At 33.3% G+C, this 13,232-nt stretch overlaps 1 protein-coding gene across 2 annotated transcripts in view; it reads right to left on the reverse strand.

Annotated features, from left to right (window-relative positions):
• The window catches only part of ASZ1 (ankyrin repeat, SAM and basic leucine zipper domain containing 1), a 77,046-nt gene that overhangs the window by 18,813 nt on the left and 45,001 nt on the right, over nucleotides 1-13,232 (reverse strand). For both annotated transcript variants that reach the window (XM_054564599.1, XM_054564600.1), the window contains exons 5-8: nucleotides 10,123-10,234; nucleotides 9,441-9,575; nucleotides 1,821-1,945; nucleotides 968-1,043 (exon numbers count right to left, since the gene is read on the reverse strand). In XM_054564599.1, coding sequence (XP_054420574.1) covers nucleotides 968-1,043; nucleotides 1,821-1,945; nucleotides 9,441-9,575; nucleotides 10,123-10,234 — 448 coding nt within the window. The remainder of the gene's footprint in view (nucleotides 1-967; nucleotides 1,044-1,820; nucleotides 1,946-9,440; nucleotides 9,576-10,122; nucleotides 10,235-13,232) is intronic.

The following is a 13,232-nucleotide window of genomic DNA, read 5'->3' on the forward strand; positions in this document are numbered from 1 at the left end:
GGAAGTAGCAATGTATACATAAATTAGTCAGCTACATGCTGTCCTCTTACACAACTTAGAAGGTTCTAGAGAGAACAGGATATGAAGATACAGAATTATACTACTAGGTACAAAGTAATCAATATCATAATATGTATAATTACCTTAAAAAGTATAAACACACCTAATTTTCCAGATTCAGAGAAAATGATTACAATTTATATTCTTCCATAAAAAGAAAAATAGCTCTATAAAATTGAATAGAAATTGTTTTATGAATATTTAAAATTTCTATTTTTATCACATTAAACCATCATTAATATTTAGTTTTACTCAATATATGTCAAGTAAGAAGTTTCCAGATTGTAAAATGAAGTCTAATTCTAAGCTAGAGAAACAAAATGTGCACATTCTTAAGGACAGCCTATCTTAAACAGTAAGAGCTAATTGTCTGATAACTGTCATCTACTCAAATCCCATCATGTATGCCTAAAGTACCAGTAACTGTGCTTGGCATATGAGTTTAATCTTTATGACAACCCTACACTAGGCATCATCATTCTTATGGAAAAAAAGTCAGAGATTTAAGTAACAAATTTTAGTTAACAACCATTAAAGCAAGAATCTGATACCAGATTTGTTTGGTTTAAAATCATGCATTTTCTAGTATTCTATACAGTAAGGTCAGCAATTGTGAAAACAAAGGTGATGGACAAGCAGGAATTCTGTGAAGCCTTAGGTGGTAGGTAAACTCTGCTTAATCCAGCTAAATTCTAATTTATGTAAATTTCTAGAATAATACATTTTCAAAATACTTACAAATACAAATTTTTGAAACATAAGTACAAGTTTACAAAATGCTTATAATTACAAATTATAGAGAAAAGTGCATTTGGGACTCTCTCATAAACATGTCTATGGATATTTAATGTTATGTTAGCAAACAAATATACATACACAATTCACTATAGCTTATACAATATCTTACCTTTAATAAGTCTGTCATATGTTCAAGTCCAAGACCATGTAAAAATACTTCCAGGTCTCCAAATGCTGTATATGAACTATATATATATTTATAGCAATGTCAATTTCAGAAGACTACAAATGCACAAGTATGTATTTATAACACAGAGAGAGAATGAGTAAAAATAAATATATGTAAAATATATCTACATATTTACATACCAGATCTATGTTACATCAGGAATAAGAAAGGTTTCTGGAGTGAAGATGTAAGTAAACGTGTAATAGTAAATGGTGATAGTAAAATGTAGCTCATCTTTCCTAAGAATGAAAATAGCTGCCAATATGTAAATTCTTTGTGAGATGTACATGAAAATCTCTAATTGAAGGAAGTAAGAATTTAGTAATAATTTTAAATGCGGATAAATAGAGAATAATTGTGTGGTCTGTACTGAACAGTGTTCAGAGTTCCATATTTTTAATTTTACAAAAAATTTACAAATTTGTAAATTTACCAAAAATTACATACTTTTAACTTTAGCTTATAAAATTGGAAACCTGCTAAAAATATTAATGTTCACAAAAACTGAACACTAACAAAAATATAATCTTAGAATCTTTTAGAAATAAATTTTATTGTGGATAATTTACTTAAAGTCAAAAATTCTCATTATTTTTAGTACACATATATAAAATTTTTCTAAAATTCTTGAGAACAAAGCACTTACTATACAGACATTTCTAAGTGATATTTAAAACTACGTTAAATTTAAAATATCATATATTTTAAGTGTCATCACATTTACTAGAAGTAATAAAAATATCAATAATTTACACTAATTTATAGGTGTTTTGTTGAGCAAAAAAAATGTTACCTAAATATATGATCTTTTTCTTTATCAGAATCTGTTGCCAGTAGTTTAAAAATAGTCTCTTCTTTAGTTAGCTGCTGAAGCTTTCCTTTCAATGGATTTAAACTCAGAGATAGCAAGCTGAAGATCTGAAAAAGTTGAGCCATTTAAATAGAGTAAACAATGTTATATAATATCACTTACACTTAAAATAAACTAAACGTGATTATTTTTATATCTAGAAGGAAAAAATTTCCAAGGTGAGAGGGACAGAACTTTCACAGCTTATTACTCAAAATGATTTTTAAAAAATCAAGTAAATATTTACTTGATTAAAATACTAATCAGGAAAGAAAAAAGTACATATAATTAATTACAGTAAAAATTAAAGAAGTACAGTAATTGATAATATTTTCTATATGATATAAAACAAAACTAAAAATCCCATTTTGGTAAGTGACTCAGATTAAGTACTAAGGTAGTACTTCAAACACATTGTTAAGAAGGGAGCAAGAAGCATGACTAAATGTATACACATCCCAACCCTACACCTCAAAGATATAAGGAAACATGCCATAGTTTTAAAATCTACCCTTTTAGTAAGTCAAGGTTGTGCTACATAATCAGCCAAAATACAAAATTAAATCTCACTTTAAGAAACAATTTATAACGAAAAATAATCTTTGATCATAAATTTTTTAAAAATGTTTTTTTTTTTTTTGCCACTACCATTTATCTCCCTTACACCTCCCTCCACCCTGCAATCACCACACTGTTGTCCATGTCCATTAGCCCTTTCTCCTTTTTGTTTGATCCCTCCACTCCCTAACCATCCCCCACTGGAGCGGTCAGCCTGCTCTCTATGAGCCTGTCACTATTTTGTTTCTTAGTTCAGTTTGTTCATTGTATTCCACATATAAGTGAAATCATATGGTATTTGTCTTTCTCTGACTGACTCATTTCACTAAGCATAACATTCTCCAGGTACATCTGTGCTGTCTCAAAAGGTAAAATTTTCTTTTTTTTAAGGTCTAGTATTATTACACTGTGTAAATGCCTCATACTTGTATAATCGATTCATCTGCTGATGGACACTGGGGCTGCTTCCATATCTTGCTCATTGTAAATAACACTGCAATGAACATGGGGGTGCTTACATTCTTTCAAATTAGTGTTTTGGGTTCCTTTGGGTATATTTCCAGAAGTGGGACTGCTGGATGAAAAGGTAGTGTCATTTTTAATTTTTTGAGGTATCTCCATACTGCTTTCCACAGTGCCTGCACCAATCTGCAGTCTCACTAGCAGTGCATGATGGTTCCTTTTTTTTCCACATCCACGCCAACAATTGTAGTTTGTTGATTTATTGATGATAGCCATTCTGACCAGTGTGAGGTAGTTCTCATTGTGGTTTTAATCAGCATTTCTCTGATGATTACTGACATTGGGTATCTTTGCATATATGTTTATTGACCATTTGTATGTCCTCTTTGGAGAAGTGTCTGTTCAGGTCCTTTGCTCATTTTTTTAACTGGATTTTTTTTTTTTTTTTTGAGTTGAGCTTTGTAAGTTCTTTATGTGTTTTGGACATTAACCCCTTATCAGATGTATCAGTGAATATGTTCTCCCATTTATGGGTTGTCTGTTTATTTTGTTGATGGTTTCCTTTACTGTGCTAAACCTTTTTAGTTTGATGTTGTCCCATTTGTTCATTTTTTCTTTTGTTTTCCTGGCCTGAGGAAATATATCCAATAAAATATTGTTACAAGCAATGTCTGAGACTTTACTGGCTATTTTTTTCTTCTCATTTTTTTATGGTTTTAAGTCTAACATTTAAGTTTTTAATCCATTTTGAATTTATTCTTCTGTGTGGCCTAGGAAGGTGATATACACTCATTTTTCTGCACATGTCTAATTTTCCCAATGCTTTGTACTGTATGTGCTTGCAACCTCTGACAGTTATTGATTGGCTATAAAGGTATGGGTTTATTTCTGGGTCCTCTATTCTTTTCCATTGACCTATGTATCTGTTTTTATGCCAGTACCATGCTGTTTTAACTACTATAGCCTTATAGTGTAGTTTGATATTAGATAGTGTGATTCCTCCAACTTTGTTCTTCTTTCTCAGGATCACTGTTGCTATGTGGGGCATTTTGTGGTTCCATATAAATTTTTGAGATATTTGTTCTAGTTCTGTGAAATACATCATTGGAATCTTGACAGGAATTACACTGAATCTATAGATTGCTTTGGGTAGTATGGCCATTTTAATGTCAATTTTTCCTATTCATGAACAGGCTATCTTCTTGCATCTTCTTCCACTTGTATCTTCTTCAATTTCTTTCTTCAGTGTCTTATAATTTTCTGAGTACAGGTCTTTTACATGCCTGGTTAGATTTATTCCAATGTGTTTTGTTTTTTTTTTAAAGTATTTTATTTATTTATTTGTAGGGAGAGGGGAAGGGAGGGAAAAAGAGAGAGAAACATCGAAGTGTGGTTGCCTGTAGGGTGACCCCAACTGTGGACATGGCCTGTAACCCAGGCATATGCCCTGACTGGGAATTGACCCAGTGACCCTTTGGTTCACAGGCTGGCACTCAATCCACTTAGCCACACCAGCCAGGGCTATTTTATTCTTTTTGAAGCAATCTGAAAGGGACTGTTTTCTCAATTTCCCATTCTGATTATTATAGTAATATAAAAATGCAATGGATTTCTGAATATTAATTTCATATCCTGCTACTTTTTTTGAATTCATTTATCAGTTCTAGTAGTTTCTTGGTGGAATCATTAGGGTTCCCTATGTACAGTATCACATAATCTCCCAATAAATATGGCCTTACTTCTTCCTTTCCAATTTGGATGCCTTTTATTTCTTCTTTGTCTGACTGGCATGGCTAGGAAGTCCATTACTATGTAGAATAAGAGAGGAGAAAGTGGATATCCCAGGCTTGTTCCTGATCTTTAGGGAAATGCTTGTGTTTTTTGCCTGTTGGGTATGATGCTGGCAGTGGGTTTGTAATACATGGCCTTTTATGTTTAGTTATGTTCCTTTTATTTCCACTTTACTAAGATTTTTTATCATAAATATGTGCTGGATTTTATCAAATGCTTGTTCTGCATCTATTGATGTGATCATATAGTTTTTATCCTTCATTTTGTTTATGTGGTATATCATATATATTGATTTGTGAATGTCATACCAACCCTGCATTCCTGGAATCTCACTTGATTGTGGTGTATGATCTTTTTGATGTATTGCTGTATTCGGATTCCTAATATTTTGTTGAGTTTTTTAGCATTTATGTTCATCAGGGAACTTGGCCTGTAATTTCCTTTTTTGTACTGTCTTTATCTAGTTTTCGAATCAGGATAACGATGGCCTCATAAAATGAGTTTGGGTGTCTTCCCTCATCTTGAATTTTTTTAAATAGTTTGAGAAGGAAAGGTGTTAGTTCTTCTCAGAATATTTGGTAAAATTCACCTGTGAAGCCATCTGGTCCAGGGCTTTTGTTTGTTTGGAGGTTTTTGGCTACTGCTTCAATTTCACTAGGTGTAATCTGTGTATTCAGATTCCCTGATTCTTCCTGATTTAGTTTGGAAGATTGTATGTTTCTATGAATTATCCATTTCATACAGGTTGTCCAAATTGTTGCTCATAATACTCTCAAAATCCTTTGTATTTCTGTAGTGTCAGTTGTCATTTCTCCTCTTTCATTTTTGATTTACTTGGGTCTTCTCTCTTTATTGATGAGTCTGGTTAAATATTTATCAACCTTGTTTATCTTTTCAAAGAACCAGCTTTTGGATTCACTGACCTTTTGTATCGTTTTTAGACTCTATTTCATTTATTTCTGCTCTGATCTTTATTGTTTCTTTCCTTCTACTCACTTTCAGTATTGATTGTTGTTCTTTTTCAAGTTCCTTGAAGTGTAAAGGTAAATTGTTTACTTGGCCTTTTTTTGTTTCTTGAGGTAGGCCTGTAATGTTATGAATTTCCCTCTTAGAATTGCTTTTCTGTGTCCCACAGATTTTTGGATGTTGTGTTATCATTTTCATTTGTTTCAAGGTACCTTATGATTTCTTCCTTGATGTCACTGATGACCTATTCATTGCCATAACATTGTAGTCAGGGAAGATGCTTGATATGCATATCAAGATTTCAATCTACTTAAATTCACTGAGACCTGTTTTGTGTCCTATTATGTGGTCTATACTAGAAAATGTCCCATGTGTAATTGAAAATAATGTATATTCTGCTGTTTTGGAGTAGAATGTTCTGAAGACATCAATTAAATCCATTTGATCTAGTGTGTCATTTAAGGCCACTGACTCCTTGTTGATTTTTTGTCTGGAAGATCTATCCATTGATGTAAATGGGGTATTAAATCCCCTACCATGACTGTATTTCTGTCAATCTCTCCCTTTATGTCCATTAAGATTTGCTTGACATATTTAGGTTCTCCAAATATTTACTAGGATTATATCCTTTTGTTGGATTATTTCCTTTTTAATTATGTACTGTCCTTTGTTTCTTACTATAGCCTTGGTTTTAAAGTCTGATTTTGTCAGTAAGTATGACTACCCCAGCTTTTTCTTCCTCTTCATTTGCATGAAATAGCCTTTTCCCTTTTTTTACTTTTAGTCTGTGTGTATCTCTTGGCCTGAGGTGGGTCTCTTGGGGACAGCACATATATGGGTTTGGTTTTCTTATCTATTCAGCTACCCTGTGTCTTTTGATTGGAGCATTTAAGCCATTTACATTCAAACTGATTATTGATACGTAAGAATTTACTGCCATTTTATTAACTATTTTCCTTTGTTTTTCTTCTTTTTCTAAAAGCAAGCCCTTTAACAGTACTACTTTGGTGATGTAACAAACTCCTTTAGCTTTTTCGTGTCTGACAAGCTCTTTGTTTCTCCTTAAATTTTAAGTAATAGCCATGCTGGGTAAAGTAGCCGCGGTCCTTGCTTTTCATCAATGTGAATGTTTCATGCTAATCCCTTCTGGACTGAAATGTTTCTGTTGAGATATTAGAATAGTCTAATAGAAGTTCCCTTGTAGTTAATTGTGTGTCTCTTGTGGCTTTTAAGATTCTGTCCTTGTCTTTAAGCCTTGCCATTTTGATTATGATGTGTCTTGCGTGGGCCTGTTTCAGTATATCTTGACTGGGGCTTTCTGCATTTCCTGGGCTTGTGTATCTTTTTCCTTCACCAAGTTAGGAAAGTTTTCAGTCATTATACCTTCAAATAGGTTCTCGATCCCTTGCTCACTTCTCTTCTCCTCCTGCTATTCCCATGAAGTGGATGTTGTTACACTCCATGTTGTCTCAAAGCCTTCTTAAACTATCTCTGTTTTTTTTAAATTATTATTTTTTTCTTTTTGCTTCCCTGATTGGGTGTTTTTTCTACTTTGTCTTCTGAATTGCTGATTTGATCTTCTACTTCATCTAAACTATTGTTTATTCCTTCCAGTGCATTATTTTTTTCAGATATTGCATTCTTTATTTTTGACTGGTCCTTTTTTTATGGTTTCTATGTCTTTTTTCATGCTGTTGAGCAAGTATCCTTATAATCATTACTCTAAACTCTGTATCTCATAAATTGCATTACCTCCATTTAATTTAGTTCTTCTGGAGAATTCTCTTTTTCTTTCACTTGGGGTCTGTTTCTTTGTCTTCTTACTTTGGCTTCCATTTGTGTTTGTTTCTAAGAATCAGATCTACAAAGACTCTGGAGTAGCCCTATGTCAGATGCTGTCTTTGATTGGCCCTTGGCAACCTGTTTGGAGCTATCAGTGATTCATAGCTTCTAGCTCCTTCTACTAAGTCTGGGTATGTAGAGAAAGAACCAAGCTGTGCACCAAGGCTGGCTTTTTACTAGCAGAGGCCTGGGGGAAATCTGCTGAAGTCTCAGTGCTCCCAGAGATCCATCTTTGCCTTCACACTTTCTGTTAGGCTTAATCACTAAAATAGCCTCCATCTGTACTCCTCAGCAGCCCAGTTAAGCTCCACAGGGTGTGGCTATTGCTCCCCGCTACCCCCAGCTGATGTTGCATGGAGTGGAGTGCTCTGCCTGAAGAAGGTGGCTTCAGCAGTACAGGGAGAGTCTTAGCACAAGGATCAGGGTGGTTCACCCTTTAGCTCTCTCCCCACAGCCACCAACCTCAGACTCTCCTCAAGTGTCTCTAGTCCACTCTGTCCTTCCTCTGCTAGAGCCCAGGGTAAGTGGCTGAAAGTGAAATCTTGTGCATTGGTCCTTTAAGAGGCTCTCTGTGTCTCTAGCTGCCTCTCCCTTGTGGACAGAAATCCCATTGCTTTTCATAGCTAAATGTTATTCGAGTTCCTTTCCTTGTTCTGGTGCTCTAGTCTGGGGAGACTAGCTTTGGTTTTAGACCCCCACACTTCTCAGGGGGAACCCCCCCAGCTGATGAAATATACCTCTAGAACTTCAGTTGCTGACTGTGGGAGCCCAGCCAGCCCTCTTGTGCCTCTGTACTTTCTACCAGTCTCATTGTGATACTCTGATTTCTTCCATAAATGTTCAGTTGATTATTCAGTATGATTTTTCTGTAACTTAGCTGTAATTCCAGTTTGGTCCTGGGAGGAGGTTAGTGTAGCTTCCACCTACTCTGCTGCCATCTTGGATCTCATAAATTTCTTTAATATATCAAATTCAGTGTTATGTACACTAAATTTAATAATGCAGTAAACTCATGAAAAGTCTAAATTTTCAAAGTTTAGAAAAAAACTTCAAAGTTTCTCTTGAAGTTTCTCAGGGCTTTAATGATCAGCATTTACTCTAGAATGGTTTTGGAAATATATATTTGAGGTAGAAAATGATGGGTATAATTATCATATCATTTAAAAATACAAAAAGTTATTTTACATGCATTAAAAGTGGTGTGGTCTGATTATTACATGATAGAATCTTTGAAATGTCACATGCTTTCATATTGGAAACTCAGTTTTAGAAGTTCTTGAATGATATAAGTTTTACATTTGTACTGTATTTGATCTTTGCTTGGAAATACTACAGACCTTTAGCCATTAAAGTTTTAATATCCAGAACAAAACTTTATTATCAATAAAGTAATTTAATGTATAGCAAATATTTATTATTGACCTTAATATCTGAATGACAATAGATCATATACCCAAGTATGTTATAACTTTAATATACCCCTCTCATCACATGCATAAGAGTAAATGTAGCTTAAAGGATTTAATTTTTAAATTGTCCAATATGTATTAGTTAAAATTTAAAAACAATATTTCAATTACATGTTCAAATTTAAAAAATTGTATTTGCTTTCTCAATACACTAATTAACTTTTTAAAATCCAGACCAGTTTGAAATGTTTAAATAGTCAACTATAATTTTATTTCTAGGGCCAGACTATGACATAGTATCCATTTTTACCGCTTTTAAATTACCACATTATAAATACACTTCATTTCACACAAGATGAATATTTTAGCAAAATAAAGTTTTCCTTACCTGACTAAAGGAAAATTACACATTTAAATACTTAATAATAGTGAGATACACTATTATTATAGTTGTGAATTCTAAAAAATACATATAAAAGTTCAAATGACAACAAAACATGCCACAGAAAACTTAGTTTAATATAAGGAAGAATACCTCTAGATGTTTATTTCTTTTTGCAATCTCACTTGGTGTATTTCCATCTTTGGTTTGCAGCATTTTATCAGCTCCAAGTTCAAGCAACTTCAAAACTACATTTTTATGACCCTGACGTGCTGCCCATGCTAAAGCCTATAAAAGTGGAGGGAAAAGAACATTGTTTAAAAAGAGGGACTGTATATGAGAGAGAGAGAGGGAGAGAGAAAGGACAGTATTTATGGCACAATAAAAAAGTTAACATGATTAATTAATAAAAATAATTTGATCTCATCATTTCACAATTTAATGTAAACATACTTTCAAAGTTGAAATTGCAAAGCAGACTTCCAGTGCTCATTGGTTTTATAAAATCAAATGTTTTACACACTCAAATGATTTCATATAATAAAATGATTTATCTGCCAATTAATGAACACTTTTCCATAAAACAGAACTCTAAGTGCATTCTAGAATTCAGACTTTATTTTGTGTTATAGTTTCTGTATCAATGATGAGGACAAAGAGAGTCAGGTATTTCTTTTTTTGTATTTTAGCTGCTGCTTTTCTTTATCAAAAAGCAATTATATCCCAGCTCTTCTATAACTTTTGTTTCTTAAAAAATCTGTGTGGCCTACTACTAATAACAACAAGATAACAATGCCTTAGAAATAAAAAGGAACATTGTACAATCAATTCTCACAGTATAACCATTCTCATCCTGGGTATTAACTTCTGCTCCATGAGCAACAAGTAGAGCAACAACCTGAGGGTGACCATCTCGTGCAGCATACATGATTGGAGTCATAAGTCTCCTAAAGAGTAGGAAGAAAAGAAACATTTGTGTTAATGCTGCTGTTGACAGTTATTGAAGTTCATGAATTTTACCATACAAAATACCATCAGTATTGTTTTGAAAGCAAAAAAAGAAATGAAAGCTTTTAATAAGTGAGGTGATTTAAAAATCCAGTCTCACAGCAAATAAAATGAACACTTTAAAGTATAGAATGCTTACACAGCACCCTCTAGTGAAGAAATGTGTTTAAGAAATAGAATCACTAAAAAATAAAAAAACCACACTTACACTTTGAAGTTTAATTTACATATTCATGTAGCAAAATATCAGAGTTCTCACACTATGCTTTTTCTTGAAATATAGTGATTAACAATGCATAAAAGGTCCCTGTTCTCTGAGGACTGCTCATACTAAATGCTTATTGTATTTTACTTAGCAGTTTGCTGAAATAAAAATGTAAGTTTAAAACTGCCTTTAATTCTTAATGTATTCTATTACAATTCTACTTTTGTTTACAATGGAAAGAATTTTACTTTAATCAATAATGAGATCAATCTAATAGTTTAGTTAGATTGTCTGAGGCTATTTTCTGAGAAAGCATAGTGGTTTTCCCCTAGCACGTCATTTTCCAAAATTAGAAATTCATCCCTCTACCCCCGGAAGTTAGTCATCTTCTGAATCTACTATAAAGGGCACAAAAAAGATTCTATTAGTTTTACTTAGGCTGAAGTTGTTGTCATGGTCTATTTTAAAGGAAGTCTGGGATTCTGGGCCCAATCTTCTTGAGTCACCTCAAATATCTGACATATTCAAAGAACTTCACAGAACAACAAATTTCAGAATTCTCTATTTTGATTTCATTAATAGGTTCACCTTGGTTACTCACATTACCTACACTGCCTATAAGCAGGATATTTTGCTATCCTGACTCTGATCACTCCACAGCAATGTCTTTCGCACAAAAAAGATTCACACATTTAGCTGTTTCTTTTATTTCACGGTATATTACAATTTCAGTGTTTTATTGGAAATTATATGCCTCCTTTACCTTGAATATCTCCTATAGAGTGGCTGCATTAGATAGACAATCTTTACAAGATGAAGAGTGAATTTCCTGGATAACTTAAGCAAATATATAGAAAATATATGCAGTAGAAAAAAACTGTTTGAGTCAACCAATCATTCAAAATTTTCAAGAGTATAAATCAGATCTCTTAATGCCTCCCCCCCCGGCACTTCCACCACAAGAGCCCAAATCTCCTCCTTCCCATCTTCCCTATTTCACAAAGCTACCATAACCACATTACTTAGGCCTAAGACTAGTAAGTATTATCCATGTCTGTTCCCCATCATTCCATATACAAGTCATCAGCAGGTTCTACTGCTTTACCTTCATATTATATAATGAATCTAACCACTTCTCACTACCTTGTTAGTCATGAGCAGTCAGAGCTATCATCTTTCTTTGACGTTTATTATTGCAAAAGTCTCATAACTGCTCTCCATGCTCCCTATTGGCCATTTTCAGTTTATTCTCTGTGAAAATGCCAAATTATTTTCCTTTTTGGGGAACATGCAAGTACTGTTCCCTCTACCTTTCCCTAAATCTTCATGTTGTACACTTCATCTTATTCAGATTCTTATTAAGAGGAAACGATCAATAAAACTGACAAACCTATAGCCGAATTGATCATGATAGGAAAAGATACAAATTATCAATATCAGAAATAAGAGAGGTGACATTATTATAGACTCTCCAGATTTTAAAAGTTTAAGGGAATATTATGAACAAATTTATGCCAACAAATTAAACAATTTCAATGAAACAGACAAATTCCTGAAGACTCAAACTACTAAAGGACACTCAAAATAATTAGTAATTAAAAACTTCCCACAAAGAAAACAAAATGCCCAGATCACTTCCCTGGTAAATTCACCAAACAGTTAATGAAAAAATTATACTAATTCTATACAAACTCTTCCAGTAAATTGAAAAGGAGAGAATGCACCCCAATTTATTCTTTGAGGTGAGAAGTACTCTAATAACAAAAAGCAGAGGAGAGAGAGAGAGAGAGAGAGAGAGAGAGACATTACAAGGAAAGAAAACCATAGATGAGTAATCTTCACTGAACATAGATTAAAAAATTCTAAACAAATTTTAGCAAAGAGAACCCAAGAATACATAAAATGGATACTATATCATAACCTAGCATCATTATCCTAGGAATACAAGGTTAGTTTGACATATGAACTAAAAAGAAAAACCCACATGGCGATCTCAATAAATGGAGAACAAGTATTTTACAAAATCCAACTCTTATTAGACAGCTGTTAGAATTCTAGGAAGGGTTTCCATGTCTCTTACTTTTTCCTTTGTAACTCCAAAGAGTTACTGTATTTGCAGGCTTGCTCACATCTATCTTTCAGTCCACTAATCAGCTCTTCAGTTGAGTCCCCCTCTGCTATTTTTCATATATACTTAATTTAATATTCAACAACAGTTTATGTTTTTCAGAATTCATTGGTACGTGTTTCATAATTCCTGTTTGTTACTTTGTGGAGGCAAATCCCTCTTTCATTGCTCAGAGGAATGAAAGTCGTGTTTAGATTCTTCTATTTTTTTTTTTTTTTTACCCATTTCTCTAATAAATTACTCTTTTGTTGAACTTGTTGTTCCTCTTTTATAATGTTTAAATTCCCGATATTTTGGTGATTTGTGGTTGTGTACTCATCTTCTTGCCAGTTAAGTCCCTCTAGTCATGGAAGACTCAAGCCAGCAACCCTGGCCGGGTCTATCAGAAGTGCAGGGCTTAGAGATTGCCCAGGGTGCTTCCTATGTTTCTTTCTATAGGAAGTTAACTTCTCTTCCATTCCAGAGATAAATAATTCCCTTTCTGTTTCAACAGAACTTTATTAAAAATTTACGGATGTCAAAAATTTGCAGTGAAAGGTTAAGACTTTAGTATACGTTCAGTTTAACATCTTGAAGTAATAAACCTATTTTTCATAAAATTCCT

This window comes from Pteronotus mesoamericanus, unplaced genomic scaffold (assembly GCF_021234165.1).
Source record: "Pteronotus mesoamericanus isolate MK-2021 breed Mesoamerican mustached bat unplaced genomic scaffold, CSHL_Meso_final scaffold_85, whole genome shotgun sequence".
Classification (NCBI taxonomy): domain Eukaryota; kingdom Metazoa; phylum Chordata; class Mammalia; order Chiroptera; family Mormoopidae; genus Pteronotus; species Pteronotus mesoamericanus.